This window comes from Falco naumanni, chromosome 10 (genome assembly GCF_017639655.2).
Source record: "Falco naumanni isolate bFalNau1 chromosome 10, bFalNau1.pat, whole genome shotgun sequence".
NCBI classification, from domain to species: domain Eukaryota; kingdom Metazoa; phylum Chordata; class Aves; order Falconiformes; family Falconidae; genus Falco; species Falco naumanni.
In genome coordinates, this window is record NC_054063.1 from 29,971,921 (window position 1) to 29,991,547 (window position 19,627).

The 19,627-nt window shown below is 40.5% G+C and overlaps 1 protein-coding gene and 1 long non-coding RNA gene across 3 annotated transcripts in view; one reads left to right on the top strand and one right to left on the bottom strand.

Moving 5' to 3' along the window:
- PTPN1 (protein tyrosine phosphatase non-receptor type 1) overlaps positions 1-14,569 on the bottom strand; it is a 45,893-nt gene extending 31,324 nt beyond the window's left edge. The window contains exon 1 of one of the 2 annotated variants that reach the window (XM_040608930.1): positions 14,366-14,569. In XM_040608930.1, the coding sequence (XP_040464864.1) occupies positions 14,366-14,533 (168 nt within the window). In that variant the 5' untranslated portion in view covers positions 14,534-14,569. The remainder of the gene's footprint in view (positions 1-14,365) is intronic. The other variant, XM_040608931.1, reaches the window with a different exon arrangement.
- LOC121094858 lies at positions 825-13,694 on the top strand. Its single transcript, XR_005829949.1, has 2 exons — positions 825-7,884; positions 8,505-13,694. It is a non-coding gene; the product is annotated as an uncharacterized LOC121094858 (long non-coding RNA).
- Positions 14,570-19,627: the final 5,058 nt, after the last annotated feature.

Consider the following 19,627-nt stretch of genomic DNA (forward strand, 5'->3'; position numbering starts at 1 on the left):
GCCACGAAGGTTTTTTGTGAGCCCTCTGTGTTTTAAAAACAGTGACCTGGAGGCTGGTATTTTGGCACCCTTTTTGTTCAGATGATGGAAGATGCATTAGCAACCAAAAGTAATTTTTTTGCCAAACTGTACATTTAATACTGTGTAACTTGGCCACACAGCCCAAGCTTCTGCTGCATAATCTTCTGAATACACGACATTACACAGGTGAGACTTTCAAAATGCTGACTGTCCCATCAACAGTTAAAATATTACTGAATTTACATGGCATAAATAGTGGCAAGCCAATGTTGAACATGTTTGAATATGAATTAAAGGTCAGATTTTAAAATTAAAACATAGGTGGCTCTACACGTACCAGATTCTTACTCTGCAGAAACAGGTATAGCAGTGATGAAGAATGAAAGATGAGGAGCAACATGCATTATCACAGTGCATTTAAAATTGTCATTCACAAAATAAGTCATAATTCAAGCCATCATGTTGTTGCTTTATATGTATTATGTCAGTTATTTTATTAATACTTTTATAAACAGGAAAGGTAAGAGAATAATTTCTTGAAATATATTTCTATTGGTGAAAGCTTATTTTTATATCTGCTTTTTCTAGAGACAACTATGAAAACCTACTGTAGCACAAAAATCTGTGTTAAACCTTCAAAAGAATAAGCAAAGAAATACTAGTAAATGTTTAATACAGAATCATAGAACGGTTTGGGTTGGAAGGGACCCTAAAGATCATCGGGTTCCAACCCCCAGCCATGGGCAGGGACACCTTCCACTAGACCAGTTGCTCCCAGCCCCATCCAGCCTGGCCTTGAGCACTTCCAGGGATGGGGCAGCCACAGCTGCTCTGGGCAGCCTGTTCCAGGGTCTCACCACCCTCACAGTGAAGAACTTCTTCCTGAGATCTAACTTAGATCTACCCTCTTCCAGTTTAAACCCATTCCCCCTTGTCCTATCACTACAAGCCTGTAAACTCTGTTCATTATTCTGAAACACTGAGCAACTGCAGCCAGAGTTTAAAGTGATTATTTTTTCTTTCATGGCTAAGGGGTGTCACTGTATAAATAATTTCATTCGTGTTGGGTACTCCAATAATCTAAAAGCTAAAATTTCTAATATATTTGCAAATGTTAAGGGAATAAAGTCATCTATGATTACAGCATGGCACATACTCACACCATGTCAGTATTATTTTTGTATTCAGAATACTATGGGACAGCCAACAGCCATATTTCCAACTTTCTACTAATACCATATAAATTCTCAGTTATGAGCTTGTATTTAGAGGAAGTACTGAAACACACAAGAAAGGAAGTGGCAGGAATTGTTAAATAGGAAGTTGTGAACTCTGCATTACCTATTTTAAAAAAAAAGAAAAAGAAAAAAGATATCTACATCTTATTTAGTGGTAAACTTCATTTCCTTGAAGATGTTTGTACCATATGTTGTTTTACTGGATTTCTTCAGATGCAGTTTTCAAGTTAAAAGTGTGAGGGGGGCTACTAGATTTATTTAGCATCAAGAAACCCTGTTCATTCAAAATGAACCATATGTTACAAACAGTACCAGCTCCATAACGTGAGTGGGTTTCCCTTCTGCATTCTGTTTCTTCCCTACAAATTAGGGTATAATACAAAATCCCAGCAAGTTCTAATCTATGACATGAAAATGCTTCTCACTGTTGGCCATTAGTAACAACATAGGCAATGGAACTAAAGTTTCATTCTGCCAAAGCATACTCATTACACTATTACCAAAAGCTTTTTACCATTTCTAACATAATGAGATTCAAGTTTAAAGAGAATGTACAATTAACAGGATTGCACAAACCATGTTCATGTCCCTGCATGCAGAGAAAGGCCAAACTCAAGCTTTGCTCCTACAGCAAATAGTCATGCTTTTAGTAGTTATGTTTTTCAGCATACTACCCAAATGCTTATTTGGGAAATTTAAGTAGCTCTAACTGCTTAACTAATATTTTCAGAAAGAAGTTACAAATATCCTTTCTTAAACTAATTTAAAGAAAGACTTTTGGACTGAAATTTGGAGAAACACACCAGATTACAAATTCACATGAACAGTTTGTTTCATTTGGGATTTATTTAATGTGGCTGTTGCTGTTACAATGACAGATGCCCACTTCACTGTACTTAAAATATTCAAATTTGGAAAGGAAAATTTTAGTGATGATTAAAAGCATACTGAATTAATTGAATGGTGCAACCTACAGGTTGCCAAGCTACTGCAATGCACACAAAAACGTTCTGAGAACAAACAGTACTGCTGAAAGCAGATGTTAGATAAAGCAGAATTAGGATACTCCTGTTTTCCCACATGACTGTCTAATATGTTTTTAGGAAACTAAGCTAAGCTAGTTTAATATTAAAGCTTACAGTTTTCTAAACCTGAGATGATCAGGTCACAATCTATGGACCAAATACAGTTTTGGGGATAAGTCAAACACTGATGCCATTTCCCCTACTCCCCCAAACACAAGCTTACACATTTGTTTACCCGACTATATGACTGTCAGGTCATGTAAGGGCTGAACAGGCCATGTGACAAATGCATCAACGTTGGTTGATGACGAGGACAGAACAGACTGTCCAGACTTCACATGGCTCCAGGACAGAGTGGCTGGGCACCTCTGGTTTACACCAAGGTTTAACAGAAAAAGTTGTACTTAAAAGCTGGATGTTTATGCAATTACTTCCAGAGTAGTAAATGTTTTCAGAAAAAAAAAAAAGTCAATACTTTTTTGGAAAGAGAAACTTAACCCTTAAATGCTGACAGCAGAGATGTAACATTTACTGAACTGCCATTCATAGAAGTTAAGCTGTTTGGATCTGAGGTAGGTTTCTGATCACTTGCTTTACTAGCTGCCCTTAACACACAAATAATGCATATTAAGTCTTTAGTCTTAGTGGATATCAACATTGCATTTTACTTATCATAAGCATAATTTCTAGTGTGTGTTAGCATTTAGTTCTCACACAGGAAAGGTGAATAAAAGCATGTCTTCAGAAAAGACAATGTGTAAGAAAATCTGCCCATGGCCAACAAGCCTGAGAACTTCCTGTGGAAAATACAACAACCCCTCCCTTAACCCAAAAGCAACCATACCTTAAACGTTAAAATTTATTCTACAGGTTATTATTTCTCCAAGTTGCAAAGCAATACTTTAAGACACTGACAGAACAATCCTGTGTTACTAGAGACTGTTTTAACTGTCATTGCAGTGAGAGAGAGCTTTCACCTCCAGCTGTGCAGGTCATCTTCTCCCATCTGAAAACAACTCAAGAGTTTAAGAAACAAATGTCAGTGTTAAATAGGAGCATCACATAATCAAGATAAGCTTTCACAGACATCCTAACAGCACTGATTAGCACTCTGCACTCCAGTACATGAAAAAGACTGCAGAACTGGACAAGCTAGGCCTTTAAAGGACTATTTAATCCTCCCCAGCCTAATGAAAAAATGATTTGTGAGTGAAAGTTGCATGGATCAAACCAGATAAACAGTTCTGCCACTTCATCCATCTACTAAGACTGCTAGTTTAAAATAATTCACTCTGAGAACAGCAATTGATTGAGCAAAGCCAAGCAACTACCGTAACTTCTACCTCTATGATGACAGCGTCCTCTCTGGAAATGCATGGCTCCTATTACCTCCTAAACTCTTCCACAGCCCAGGCACAGCAGTCTGTACCTAGAGCCCCGCAGCTCCACTAGGCTCTTGCTCATCATGTTCCACCTCCTGCCAGCCAAAGCCAGTTACCAGTCTTGACTAAGCATGCTTTAAAATTTGGTGGCTGTCTTGAACCCTCATTTGCAGTCTTAACACACACCTAAAACACTTACAGAAAATAAAATAAAAAGTATAAATTGCAGTAACCTCCAAACATTTTTAAAAAACCCCTTCACTCCATCACATCCCTTTCCATTCCTCTGCCCCCTCCAAAAGACCGTTACACTAAAGGCTTCTGAGCTCTGATCCACAAATAAAGGTTATCAACTATTAGAATCACACAAAAATGCCTCCTCTTACCCAAAAAGTGCTGACAACAAAGCATTTTTACGATAAGATTGCATTATTTTTCTCCAAGTATTCCAAGATAGAATTTTGCATGTAAAGAGGTAGTTTTGTAAGGAGAACACATTCTTAGCAAAGACTTTTAGCACAAGCAAACCCCAAAGATGTAGACATTATTACATGAAAACAATAAATGTTTGAGTGTTTGCTCCTAACCAAGTAGCAATATTAACTTATTTGGCTACTTTTAAAAGACAATAAGCACACAACAGTTTTACCACCCAAAATCCTCTGTTCATGTGGTGGAGAATTTAGCAAACAGCAAATAAGGAATTTCCTGCTGTCAGTCAGTCAAGAAAAGTAGCCTGTACACTGGATTGTGCAAGGCAAAGCCTAGCATAACGGACTTGGCTCCTAAAGGAGGTTCTGAACGGTAAGCTTTACACAAATTCTAAACAAGAAATCAATGACAAGTAAAACTTAAGTCAGTAGTTTCCATGAAGTCTTTCTGTTCTGCCTGCTTCTTGACAAGCTTTAAAAAGACTTGTAAGACTAGACCTCTCCACTAACGCTCTCATGTCGGCTAATAAATCCAGTAACTTAGCAGCTGTAAAGATTTTACATATTTTCAACCTCCTGTTCCGATCTTTCACCTCTAGTGAAAACAAGACGAGTCTGACAGACACAGAACAAACAAGCTCCAGAACCTGGGGGTACCGCTCGAAAACGGGGCTGTTCCTGAGCCTGCCTCCACAGAGGACAGCTGACTGCCACGGGGTTTTGAACCGCTGCCGAGACGTCCCCTTTCCCCAAGCCAAAACTACCCGTGCTCACCACCTGCTTCCACCTCTGCTTGCCTCTACCAACCAGACCCAGCCTGCCACATGGTCTTTCATAGTTTAGCTGTCTGTTAATAGGTGTCAGTTACCAGAGTGATTATCACAGAAAAACTGAAAGCAATTGCTATCTAAAGGGAAATTGTTAATGAGCCATCTATGTATTTATTGCTCACTTGCAAATCAAAAACCCAACCCCCCCAACTCAATATTGCATTTTTCAGTTCACTACCAATTCAAGCACAGCTAAGAGTGGAATATGCAAGGATAAAAATAATGGGTTTGTTGGTTCACAACACGCATTGTCCTTCACATATTTACTATAGTAGTTTTGAAACAGTACAAGGGCAGATCTGCTCTGGTCATGAAACACTTCAGGCCAGTTCCGAGAAGATACCAATACTGGGAACGAAAACTTTGTACAAGTTAAAACAAGATTCTTGTTCATGTCATCCCACAGACACTGCTGGGCACTGTGCAGTTCTAGGTAGCAACTGTGAGTTAAAGTAAAAATTCTCCCTTGTCAGAAGTTTAGGAAACAAGCAACAATGTTGCTTACCAATGTAAACTATAATGGGAATAAACAAACACGTTTTCTAGAGTTGTGTAGCTGTCTACTCCCCCATCCTCTGCTGGTTAACCCCCTCATTTTTCTTCCATTTCTGGAAATATTCAGAAAATTTCTAAAATGTGTGTATATGTATTTTGGCTGTTTAATAAGCCATGTAGTATTTTTCCAGTTCTTGCTCCAATGACCCACCCTCTCCTCCTTTCCAAAAGAAGTTCCTTTTACTAAAACCTCTTGCTCATGTCAGAGTTCTGTTTTTCCAGTAGCAACCATCTTTAATCATTTATGCCTGCACAATCCAGAGCAGGGATGTACAATTCTACACAAGGATGGCAGAGGTTTAGTCCTACTTCAAGCAGCTACAACAACTGTACAGAAGACAGCAGAAAAAATAGGCCCTACACAGTATAATTGGAACTGAGATCTTCTGAACCAGCATGGGTTATTTTTCCTGTCATAAAAAGGAAGTATACTCTTCCTTAGTTGAAGATGCATTTTTTAAATAGATTTCACATTTTACTTCCTGTGATCACATTAAAAGGTCACACTGTTTATGCTACTGTAACCTGTTACTGTGGGATTAGAAATGATGTAAACAAGCAATTCTTATTCAGATGTGCACAAGGGAAGAAGGTTATGAGAACATTCCTCTTTATGTGTAGAACACTTGTTCTTGTTCCAAATAAATATAAAGAATCTGAGAAACAGAGTGTCTTTTGTAGAACAGCTCACAGCATCAAGTACTTGATGAATCAAGTACTTCACAAAAGAAGGAAAAAATTCTGGGAACTTCAGATACCAGAAAAAGCACCTGAAAGATCACAAATAGAACAGCTACTTTAAGTTCAAAATACTACTATTTAATAGCATTTTTGATAAGCAATTATTTTATTTTTATTTACAAAAAGCATAGCGAGCTTTCTGCCCAGAGGGGACAGTTTCCTCTCTGCCTGCAGCAAGATCCGAGTAGCTCCACACTCACCACTGGTACAGCATGGAAGTTTTTCTGTAATTGCATACACTGGCAGAATGCAAAACCTGCATTGTTGCTGCTTTATTTTCTATTTCTACTGATATAGAAACTGTTTTAGCCTTCTTCTAAGCCTAAGAAAAAGATTCAACAGTCTCTGAACAGCACAAGTAAATCTTCCTCATCATTATCTCTTCACACCTCATTGCTGAAGGTGACTTTTTACTCTTTAACCCACATGTTCCCAAAGCATCCACAACAACCAAGAGCTGAGACAACTATGGAACTACTTAAAGGCCTGGATGCTAACACAGATGGAAACAAGATGCCCTATATACAAAGCAGAAATCCAGTTTCAATTCCCAACAATGGAAACAGGCCTCTATGCAGGTATCGGTATGCTACTTTAGTAAATTCAATAAGAGATTAATGCTGAATTCAGCGGAAAGTTGTTTTTTTTTCTCTCTACTTTTAGTCTCATGAAGGATATGCCCAACTAGGAAGCAGGACTGTCCAAATATTTTTTCATTCCAGCGGTTAACAAATCAGCAACTAAATAAGGTACATGTTCAGGATCAGTGATACCAAAAAATTCTGCTTAAAAGTATAATAAAATTTATCATGCCAAGAAGGACAGGTAGGAGACAAGCAAGAGAGTATATGTTAAGAACAAAAGCCACCAGAAAAAAATAAATTTAACACACACACCATCTGGGAGGAATCACATCTGACTTGGTGTTGATGATAAATATTTTGAGTTGAAAAATACAGAGTCACTACACAGTGAAAAACACAGATCTCTCAAGTAAGCTGGCTGTCCTTATGTTGTTTCCAGAAGTACATGCCCTTTACCAACTCCCTACTCCCCCCTCCATGCAAACCCAGTAACTTATGGAAACAATGTGTTTATCAGTCCATATTCTAGGACAAGTATTGTTCAAGGTGAAAGCATACGGAAACAGAACCTACAGAATTAGAAATAAGAAAAAAAAAAAAGTTTCTGATAAGTTTCATGTTATGCTAGCTCCTTTTCCTTCCCAACAAGGACATCAAATTTTTCACTGCTGTTTTATTAAAGTTTTTTCGTATATGTAGAAAGCACAAACCCAATTTGGAAGTAGATCAGCTATCACTATTAGCAGAATCACATGAATTTCCAAGAATCACTTTTATCACTTTTTCTTAGTATAATGACAGGCAAGCTGTTGAATCTTAGCTGTATTTTGCGTGGGCGAGAGAAAAAGCACATCTAAATTCACAGGGTTTGGTAGAAATGAATTGGCATTTGTACTACATGATCTACAAAGCAAACACACAAAGGCATTTTGATGCTGTATCATAGTGCCTCTCCCAGCCAAACCAGCAAGGGCATGTCTACTGGCACCAGAAAGATAAACAAAAAAAATGTTTCTTGTGCAAATCAACATGAAACAAGTTGACCAATGACTAAAAGAAATTAAAAATATCTCAATGGTAAGTGCTGTAAATAGCAAAGCTTACAGATCATATCAAGTTTGTATTATTAATTATGAACATTACAGAGAACCTGTTTCTACATTTTCATAAACTGGCTTCTTTTAGCAAAAAAAGCACACATTGCTCACTCACTAGGGCTGCTATTCTCTGACAACAATGCTGTACACATGTTTACAGAGGTTCAGATACATTCTAGTCTAATAATTCTGTATAGTCTAATATTTTAAAAGCAACAAAATTTTAAATTTATGTAATTCTGTCAAATGTCTCAACACTGACAGCACTTCAGATCAGCACTGAAAATGATACAAAACCTTAGGCAATTCTTTAGTGTTTGTCTTCTATCTCAGTTTATACTAACCTTTTTCCGAATCAGTATTACAGAAATAAGCAGAACAAAGTAAACTTTAATATGGAATCCTATATTCAGGAACATTCTAACTACTCCAGCTAAGGGGTTGGGGTTTTTTTGTTTGTTTCTGTGTTGTTTTGTTGGGATTTTTTTGTTGTTAATTTGTTAGGTTTATGGCACAATATTCAGTTTTCAAGTATTTATCAATTTGCTGTTAATAAGGCTCCTACTCAATTTACATTTGAAAAACTTTCACCCTATGCAGAGAACTTATCTCATCCGCTGCCCGACAACATGCCTCTGTTATAAAAGAAGAGAACAAAATTGCAAGAAGGACTATGGTCACAGGAGAAAATCCTCCAATGATGCTGAATTGCCTGAAGCATTACAGGAGCTGACCTTTCTGTCACACAGTGCTAACCTAATTGGCAGATACTTAAAAAAAACCCCAAACACACAAAACCCAAAACTCTAACAGAAAACTACTCAATGTAGTATTAGTAGCAGAATACTAATACTGTAATGCAAGTTTTTGGTTCCTTCCCTTCTGTGTTACAAAAGGCATGAAAGTAATTTTGCGTTTAAGGAGAGGGGAAAAAAAAAAAAAAAAAAAAAAGCTCTCCAACACTTCACTGAATATAAATCTAATTTTGCATATGGGGAGCCTAAAGAAAAAACTGGTTTATCTGACTATGGGAAAACAAATTCAGTGGCATTATCTGGTCGCTGAAACAACCCATCCAATTCTTACATTCACTGCAGTACAACAGATAGCATGACTTTAAGCTTTTATCTGGTTTTACATACTTTTTTTTATTTGTTTGTAAACTCCTTCCTCCTCCATTTTCTTTTTAATTAAAGATGTCCACTTTAATCATACATGAATTCTGAATTTTAAGGAATCAGTATCCTCAGGTGATGAGGCTAAATTCACAACCCAAATAGATTATGTCACACTAGTGACACTGGTCTAAAATCTGATAATTTGCATGTTTACAAGAAAGTAGCAGTGAAATTTCAGTGCAAACCAGTTTAGAAACTCTCAGCTAAAGACAATCCTCGGAGAAGGTCGATTTGCAAAGCAAGTATTACAAGAAAAAATTCATTTTAATGTTTAGTTAACTACAGAATGAACTGTTAATTCAAACCTACCCAGAATATTTAGAAAGTTATTTTTGTTTCAAAAATACTTGGTCTACCGCTACCATATTTTATTGTCTACTTACAAGGGCTATTTCCATGTAACATGATTTGGCGCATGGCCAACACTGCATTCTCTTTAACTGTCAAGTGTCCCTCTATATATGTACCCTTACAGCAGTCAGAGAAAGGAAGAGTAAGTAACATGTGGAAGAACACACTGAAACCATAAAAACTTTCTGAAGGTGCTCAGAAGCAGCTGTAGTATTGTCTGCACATTGTACAATTTCTAGATTTTAAGCAAATTATATCCCCTTAACAGTAAACTATAACGGGCTCCACTTTTCAATGTTCTACTTATAGCAATGCTATCACAGAAGATCTGGATTCAAGGACTTAGGTTTTTAAATTCTGAAAAACAAACAAAACTAAGTGGCTCAGTAGCTCCGTATAATGGGACTTGCACAATCTCACATCTGCCATCAGCAGACACAATTTGCCTTGATCTGAAAGAGTCAGTAGTAACTGATGCAGCAGTGCCCTGAAACAGTCTCAATAGCACAAAACATACTATCACTTTGCAGTTGAAATCAGAAACTGGTTTTCACAGAGAGGATACTGACTTTGCAAGCCACAGACACTTAGTTACTTCATTGTTGCTAGCCTCTCCCACCATTGTATCAAGATTCAGTGGTTGTATAGCACTGGAAAACATGGAATATCTTTAGCTGTATTGAAGGAAAAAAAAAGACTTCCTGCAACTATCAGTTCTAAACTAGCTTTCCATAACCAGAGCCAATTAAGCTAAGCCTCGAATGAATCAACATAGCATGAATTAAGCAGTGGCAAGGCATGCATGCAGAGACCTGTATTTTCAAGTAGCGAGAACTGGCAGAATAAAGCACAAAGATGCATTTGTAGTAAGTCATGTTCGTGCCACAATTTATCTGCTGCAGAGAAGTTTGAAGTTTTTTAGCACCAGAGCAAAAGAATAACCCAAATGCTTACAGACCGCAGCAGCACAAAGTCTGAACTCTCTCTGCAGCTTATAAATCGAAAACACTAGAACTTCCTGTTTATTTACTTTAAATACACAACACAAACACACTATTGTAAGTCTACAGGGTCAACCATTTCACAGTTTACTTTCAAAATTAAAACTCTAGATATTTTACAAATATTTTTCCAGAGACAGTGAATGCATAACAAACTTCCCATGCCTTCTCTCTCTTGACAGAGAGATATCCAAAATGACCACAACAGCCTTCTATCTTCCTCCCATCATCTGGGTAAAGCTCATTACCTTTCTTAATTTGTAGTATTTTAGTTTAGCTTAGAGAGGTTTTGGGAAAAAAGTAATATTCATGTTAGTATTAGTTTAAAATAGCCTCAAAATTAATAAAGAAATTATAACAGTTATGTGCCTCTTACAGGCTTCAAACCAAACTGTAACTACACTTCACCATTCCAGTGCACACACAGCAGTATAGTTCTGTTTTCAGTATACTAACCTCTGAACATATTTGAAAATCTAGACTATACCCTTTTCTTTCTTATTTTATATTCTACTGACTATAAAAATCAGGAAAAAAGTGCACAATTTAGTTTAATCTTGCTATGTCACATGGGAAACTTGGTATGAGCTGTCTCCACAGAGGTTTCTGTAAAACCAAGCATCAACTCTGCCTCCATCTGTATTGTATGGGATCCCAGGTTGAATGGCAGATCAGTAAATAAGTAAGAGGTATCTTTATCATTACTGATAAGTACATTAAAGTTCGTATCATTAGCCAACATACTAAAGTCAACATATCTAGTTTATATAAACACAAGAAGCAACTCTACCTGTACTCGAGGGTTGTGTTTTTAAGATAATACCTCATTCTATCACCATGCATAAGAAGTTAGAAACTAAAATACCTCCTAAAATTCTGAAAGACTACTGCATATAAAATCGCTATGAAAATCTGATATTGCACTCACTGTGAGCAACTGAAAATTCTATTTTCCTTTGATATTCTGGGAAAAATGTATGTAACTCTTTCTCCCTTGCTCTAATAGCAAGCCTAAACTGTGCTTTTCTTAGCTTTGGGCTATTGCTTTTTGTTGTGACATCTCTAGAGTGAATACTTTTAATTCCTATTGATACTTCTAATACTATTAATGCAAGGTGTGTATCATTCACTTACCCTTAAGCATTTGTTTTCTGTTGCATACTTTTACCACAGTTATCACATTGCAAAGCTCACATTTAATCTGCTATCCATTTAACTTACTGTTTTATGGAAGAGGACTTCAATTTGAATGGGCATTTGTTATGCTTAGATCAGGTCTCATTTTATTAGTTATCTTTTAAAAAAGTTTCTCTGCAACACAAGCGATGGCCAAAACCAGACCAGTTCTTTTTATCTGTTGGTCTCTAAACATTTACAGGATCTCATGGCTCACAGTTCTTGTAGCAAGTAAATCTAGAGGAAAGTATGGGACAGTACTGGGTATTTAAAAGACAGGACCAAAACCAATAAAAACAAGATACAGAGAATTTCATCAGTGTTCACCCTGTTTTGACCAGCTGTAGCAGAAAGTAGTTCCACTACACATGCAGTGCTCAAGACGTGACTGCCACAAAATCATCTACACATGGTCTTCACCTTGAAATGTTTTTGTCTCTATCGTGTGACGATTTACGCTTTAAAAAAATAATACAAAAAAAATCTAAATTTTATTATTTCACAACTGCACTATTATCACAGCTGAACATAGCTTCCCCTTGTCCTCCGAAAAAAAGAAGCCTGGACAATTTTAACCCTTCAAAGTCATGTGGCACCCAGACAAGTCTCCTTGTAGCCACCCTTCCAGTTAGCTTCACCTCCCTGTAGTGTTCACAATTCCTCCCCTAGATGCCGTGCAGTTCTGTATCACTAGATAATAGATGTAGCCAAGAAACAAGAGGAAGTGACTGTTAGTAAATCGCATTATGCTTTGCTCGGAATACTTTGGATTTTAGCAGTTAGAATAACACATAGACACTAGAAGCCTGTAGTACAATCAACTTGCAGGAAGACTTTTCTCTGCACCAATAACATATATTATTCTTCTTACTCCATTCTTCAGGCAAAGATTGGTATTTGTAGGAAAACTGCATCGTTGATGTCACAGCCCAGACATCAAAAGCATGGACTATAGTGAAGCACATCGTTCTTCCAGATGTACATGATCTGCTAAGATGCCATTTTCAACAGCTGATGCGTAAAGCAGGATGCAGCTGAGAAACTCAGTTACATGATAAAGATGCACATATTTACTAATCAATCTTAAGGAAAAAAAAAAAGTCTGAGCAGGCTACTGAGTCACATCATTCAAAAAAGTAGGACAAAAATATCACTGAATGCTGAACCCTACTGAAAATGTGCCACAGTCCCTCATTCTCCTTACACATTTCAGTTCTGTAATAGAATTGTACCCATAGAAATAAACCACCTCCATTACGGAGCTACATTACTCAAAATCATTTCCTGAGCACTAAGCCTACAACATACCAAATTGTCAAGAACAGTTTAGCAAAAACATAACATCATATGTGCACATGACTTTCAACTGATACAGTTAGCAAGCACTGAAACTGCAGGAAATGAAATACTCTAATAAAAAAATGGACCTTTGGAAAAGCACGCTTGAAATTTCATGCCTATTCTCTAATTGCCAAACAACTAGAGATGCCCATCCTGCAAGCTACTACTTTTAAAACTTGCCTGCTGTCATTCTGAGATAGGATTTCATTTATTTCACTTTTATAAAACTCCACTCCTCCTTTCAAATGGCCATTGCCAGAGATGTTCATAGTGAAAGGGAAGCAAAGCCCAACTTCTATGTTGCAGATATGAACGTAAAACTCATTAGTTTATGCAATATACCAGCTTAAATGTTCAAATGGATTTTACAGTAATGCTGCCTGATCTGACTGGACATATCCGCCCAACCATCCATGTACCTCATCTTCTCTGAAACTTCATTTTGGGCAAATGCACCAAGAACTTTCTTAAAGAGAAAAGCCCTAGTTTCTGTTGCTTGTATGCATGAACCTGGATCCAGTCAGCAAATACTCTCGCAAGCATTCAAGTTTGGCACACAGTTTTTTTAAAAATCTCAAAATCTAAACACAGGGAATGAAATAACAAAATCCAGTGCCAGATAACTGCACAAGTATTACTAACAAGCTGCTTTCAGGATCTGTTCTGTTATTATTAAAGCAACTGAAAAGCTAGGTGCATGCAATGCTGCCCATCACTGTTTTCCTGGGAAAAACAAAACAAAAACAAAAAACCCCCAAACAAAACCAAAACACCAACCAAAAAGCAAAGCCACTTCGATTTACTCCCCGAAGGTCTGGCCGGTTTCAAAGACTACTGAGAATCTGTGTCCATGCTCAGCTCCAAGCCTAACGTGGAGCAAGAACAGGAGCGTGGCCCAGGGACCCCGCGGAGCGAACTGCCTCCCGGCTGGCGCGGCGGCGCTGCCCCGGTGCCGCTCGGTGCTGCCCGCGCCTCCCCGCCGAGGCACCGGAGCGCAGCGGGAGGCCCCTGCCCCGCCGCCGAGGGGTCCCCGGGCAGCAGCCGCGCCGCCGGGGGGTGGCAGCCGGCCCTCCCCGCCCACGCGGGCCCGGGGGAGAGGGAGGTGAGCGGCGCTGCCCCGGGGGGCACCGCGGGGCCTCCTCCTGCCCTCCGAAAGGGGAAGGAGGTCCGAGCGCGGCGGCGGGCCAGCCCGCAGCGTGCTGCGGGAGGGAAGCGGGGAAGGGGGAAGGGAAAGCTCCGAGGCGGGGAGAGCGGAGCCGCGGGGCTGCGCTCCCCCCGGGGCCCTCGGCAGCCGGGGCGCACACACGCCGCAGAGGCACAGCCCGGCGGCGGCAGAGGGAGGGCGCGGGCAGGAGCGCTCCGCGCCTCAGCGCCGGGGCTGGGGGCTGAGCCGGGCCGGGCGGCTGCCCCTCACCTGGTAGATGGCGGCCCAGCTGGCGGCCTGGTCGAGCCGGTGGAACTCCTTCTCGATCTCCATGGTGGGGGCGCCGCGCCAGGCCTGGCCCCCCAGCGCCGCTCCCGCCCGCCGCTCCAGCAGCTCCGGCTCCAGCTGCTCCCGAGGCCGCGGCTGCCTGCTCTGCATGTCACCCCTCCCTGCTCCCCGCCGGAACTACGCAGCCCGCCCCGGCGACGCGACGTCCGGGGCGGCCCGCGGCCGCGGGGCCCTGCGGGCGGCGGGTGAGGGGGCGCGCGGCGCCAACGGTCTGTAACGGTCGCGGCGGGCGCGAGCGCCCTGTGGCGGGGCTGCGGGGGCCGCTGCCCGGGCGGGCGGGGAAGGCGGCGCCTCCTTCCCGCCGGCGGCGCGCGGCGCTGCCGCCCCCTCGCCTCCCTGAGGCGACGGTCCGGCTGAGAGCTGCTACCGGCGGCAAACGGGGCGGGCTCGGGGGCCTCCCCTCCCGGTACCCGCGCCGCGGGGCCGCACGGACAGGTAGGGCGGCCCCGGTAGGGCTGACGGGCCGCAGGTTGGTGGTGGCGGCGGGATCTGGCTGAGGAAGCGGCAGCCGCAGCCGCTGGCTGTAGCTCCGGGGGCCGCAGGCTGGCCTCTGGTGGTCTCTGAGCCCTGGGGAAGGCCCCGAGTCACGCTGTCAAGCTCTTCGTCTGCGGCAAGAGTCAGAAAGTTTGAAACATTCTCCTGCGGCCGCTCGGTGTCAGAGGAAGGGCTGTACGGCCGGGCCGGGCCGGTGGCGGGTGCCTGGTCGGGCAGTGGGGAGTGCTGGACGTACGTGTGTGGGCTCACTTCGGAGATGGGGAAGATGCCGTCCCTCACGCTGTCGTCAGAAGATGGAGTTTATTTTTCACTCTTACACAGTCTGCAGAGTGAAATGTATTTCTGTCAATTGTCCCGTAGCCTTTGATTTAAAGGAACGTGTGGTGTGACAAGCTCCGCATGGAGTTTGATCATCTGTCCTGGGCTCTTGGGTTCCTACTCTGAAACAGCCATTCCTGTCAAGGTGCTATAGTCCTATCCCAGCAGGTAAACATTTGTGGTTCTATCCTACCCCTTTCATAAGGCCATTCATTTCCAAATGAAGTTCTAGCCTACAAATCTCAGAGAGCCAACATCTTCCTTCCTGAGCTTCAAGACCAGATGTTCCAAACATATGGACATAGTTATCCCATGTATAATGCTAGAGCATATTTTGTTTCCAAAGCGAGGAGCTGTACTCATGTCAGCCAGCTTCTGTTTGTTACATTACCATTTTTCAGGTTTTTTATAGCATACTACTACTGAGGGCTAGTAAAGGCTTGGCATACCTGGTATCTCTGCAACATGAATACTGACCCAAATAAATTTGTGGGAGTAGATTTGTAGGATTGACATTTTTCATGCGTGAATTTGATTATAAATACCCTAAGTACAGCATGGATTGAAGACAGAGTAGTAGAGTTCTCAACAGGCAAGGTTGTTGCTGAAGACAGAAGTATTTTATAGCTTAGCTGCAGCCCTTGCACCACTTGGCTGTTCCTGATAGAAGCAGCTTTTCCATTGTTTTTTCTAATCATTCTACTATGCGGTCTTTGGAAGAGGCTCCCTTTCAGTGTTCGGCTCCAGAATGCCACCCTGTTTAAGACTCGTTTATTAGGCTACAGAAGTGCAGATGGATGCTTTCTGAGAAGAGAGGACTAGTCAAGAGATATGAGCTGAGGGGCCCAGAATTTTGGGGGAGGGTTAATAGTAGCACCCACAGTTAAGGCAAGCTGTGGAAAGCATCTTAATAGGATAAACGACTTAACCTAGGTAAACAATGAAACATTATTCTCTAGTCAGCTCCTGCATGTAGCATAGAAGGATTAGCAGATGGTGTTAAACAGATTTTTTGCCTTTCTTACCTCATGGGCTTTCTCTTGACCTGATTTTTTGAACTAGTCAGATGCCATATTAGCCCCATGAATGAAAGGGTTTCCACCTATGGAGACTTGCTTCTGTATTACTAATAGCAACAAATGGGGGACTGATTCTTCTCTCCCAGTCTGGCTGCACTGAGGCAGTATCCTTATCTTGAGTCCAGGTGGTGAATTTTTAACCTACTGGACATGGGGACATAACAACAAATGCAACAACATTGCTGCTTTCCCCTTTCCCTGTTATTTCAGGGTCACAAATTATGAATGTATGTGGGGAGTCTTGCTGTGTTTCAGTGATTCCATAGTGAGAGATGAGGCATTACAATGACACCAAAGAGCAGTTCCTGTGCATGGCCATTTTTCATGCAGGCCTAAACCTGGTCGTACCTAGAAGTGGTCAAAGCCTGTGGTGCTACAGCTAAATGCAACTGCATGACTGCAGTGCATAAGCATTTTATGAAGAAAGCATACACTCTTCTATGCTTATGCCACCTGAGTGGATGTAATAAATAAAATCACTACAAGTTCTTCAGTCAGTGATTCATCAGAAATATTTCCTGCTAATTGTGTACTGTTGTCACAGAAATAACTACCTTGAACAACAAAAACTCATATATTGCCCTGAACAAATTGATATTCAGCTGAAGATTTCACAGAGTAACTCAGAAAATGAGAGGCTGTAAAAATTGCCAGTCTTCATAAAACTCTGTCACAGTTGCAGTATGTGTGACCAGTAACATTGTAAAATGTGTTGGTCTGGTTCAATGAATGATTTTATTAAATAACTGGAAACTTTGGAGCAGAGGGACTACATTCTAAGTATTTTCTTTTACCTATATATGCCTATATTAAAGAATTAAGAAATAATTTGCAGCAGTGATACACATTGTGACTTCTGTTTGAGAAAAGCACAGCTAATTGGTTCATGTGCTATTTAATTATTTCGGCTTTGTTTTAATGTACAATTTCAGCAATAGTACATGCAATGACACCCATAGCTAAAAAGCCTGAGACCCTTACAATATGCAGTTAGATACTAGTTCATGTTAAATGATAAACTTCATCTCTTTGGCACCTTGTGGTCCTACAGCAATGTAAAGGGCACATAGGCCACTTTATGGAACCATCATGTGCATTCTGAAGGTGAGAATTCTGAATTTCTCTTGCTAAGTAGGGAAGAGCACCCCATCTTTTTGTTTGTAGCAGTTGTGGTGGCTTGTAGTAATTTTTATTTCTCAGCTAATATGCAATAGGCTCTAGCTACCCACAAAACGATGTGGAACAGTCTGGCCTTGGGTTTAAAATGAACTTTAGCAGAACAATGAAACTAACTCTATTATTTTTAATTCATTTGAAACCCATAAAATGACTTAGTCTAATCATATTAAAGTCTTTAATTTGCCTTTCTGCTAACAATATTCAGCATTTTGAGATGACCTAGTTTAAAACAGCTGATGTCATAAATCTTCATTAAAGTGCTTGCAAATATGATACATGTTGTTCCTTCACTGATTTTTCAAATGCAACTTTGTAGTTACATTAAGCCAGTTCTAACAGGCTGCATCTCCAGTATATAACTGGGAAGCTTGTCATTCACATTCAACACACTTAATGCTATTGCACTGTACATATTTGTATCTCTGTTTAGCAGAAATATAATGTGTGAAACAGAGCTCAGAATTGGATCCTGTAATATGTCCTTCTGGTGTTACATCTTAGCCATTCCTTGTTCTGATTTTTTCTTTTGTGGTATTTAAGCATGGAAAGTTTGGTTCTGTGTTGATTTCCCTCTCACTACAGCATCACACAAGACTGTAATGAATCACGTGTTACCTTGGTTACTTTGAAGTACCTGTAAGTTCATAAGCAATATCCAGTGTTTTGCTTCTGATTTTCTTCTGATGTTACCATCAGTTTTAATGTGATAAAATTATTCTTGATTTATATTACTTATGCAAGATCAGGATCAATCCAGGTATATTCTAATGGTATGATTTCTGCGGTTAAAATGTGCATTAGCTTGTAATTTTTTGATACTAAGTTTACATACACAAATTAATACTAAGGCTTACCTAACTTTAAAGCTCCCTTTAGAGGTAAGCGGTTAAGAGTGGAACTTAGATAAGAGCATGCTTGGTAGAAACTCAGGATGAGAGACTACAACAGGAAGAAGCAGAAACAGGAAACTATTAAATATTGTAATTCATATACTTCTGAGAGGCTTAGGCATCTAAGACAAGGGCTCAGGAAAGTATGTACCTCTAAATCCACAGATCTGAGCCACCTTCTGGAGTGAGATGAACAAGCCAGACCACTTTTTCAATAGAGCAAAAATTTTGTAATGAATATGGATTAAGGACAAAATTACTATAGCCCAAGTCTTAGGCAACTCATCAGAAAGGACAGTTAGATTCTAGTCCTGCTGGTGGTGAATGTCTGTGCAAAACACTTTCAAATACGTAAGGGATGTTAAAAGATCTCCACGCCAGACTCCATGACCTAATGGTCAGGGCACTGCTGAGATGTGAAAGATGTTTCCCTCAGGCAGAGGCAAGAGTTGAGTGCAGGTCTGCCATATGCTGGTGTAGTAAGAGATCTAACCACTGAGGTATTAGTTGAAAGGCGATTCCCATCCACAACTCCTTTCTTTGTTTTCAGAATGTGATCTGCTGGTGCTTTGAGTATGTCTTCAGGATCAGGTTTCTCAAGGAATGTGAGTGTGGAGAACCTATTGTGAGCCAGAGGCTTAGATTAAAGAGAAAAGCTGATTTAAGCATTTATGTCAAAACTGAACGAACTTTGTGTTTGCTAAGAGTTCAGGTTGAGAATTTTATACTTGTAGAATTAGGCTGGTGACCTAAGAGACCTTGTAATCTAGCAGGGGATTCATAATGTAGTAGGCACTGCACAGGGACACTGTGATAGGGTGCTGGTGTCAGAAACCATTCACAATTTATCAGAGAAGATGCAACGACATGACGTGACTTGTGATGCAAACAGAGGTAGAATGAGTGTCGAGCTTCAGTCTGGCTTGTAACCCTCTATCCTTCTTAAATCAAAGATTAATCTTCTTGTATCTTGCATTCCTGATGCCCATCTCTTTGTGCCAAGATAAAAGAACAAGCATTTGCTGGAAAGAGGATGTTGAAATAAACTCTTACCAAAAATGTCACCAGAGAGGGCCAATCGAGAAGTTGAATTAATTAATAAATCTCAGTTAAAAAATCAATCATACATCCCACCCACCCCCAACAAAAGCAAACAACAACAACAAGAACCACAAAATTCAAAAGTTTTTGCATAGTTGGATAGTTGGTTGGTGCTAGATTCC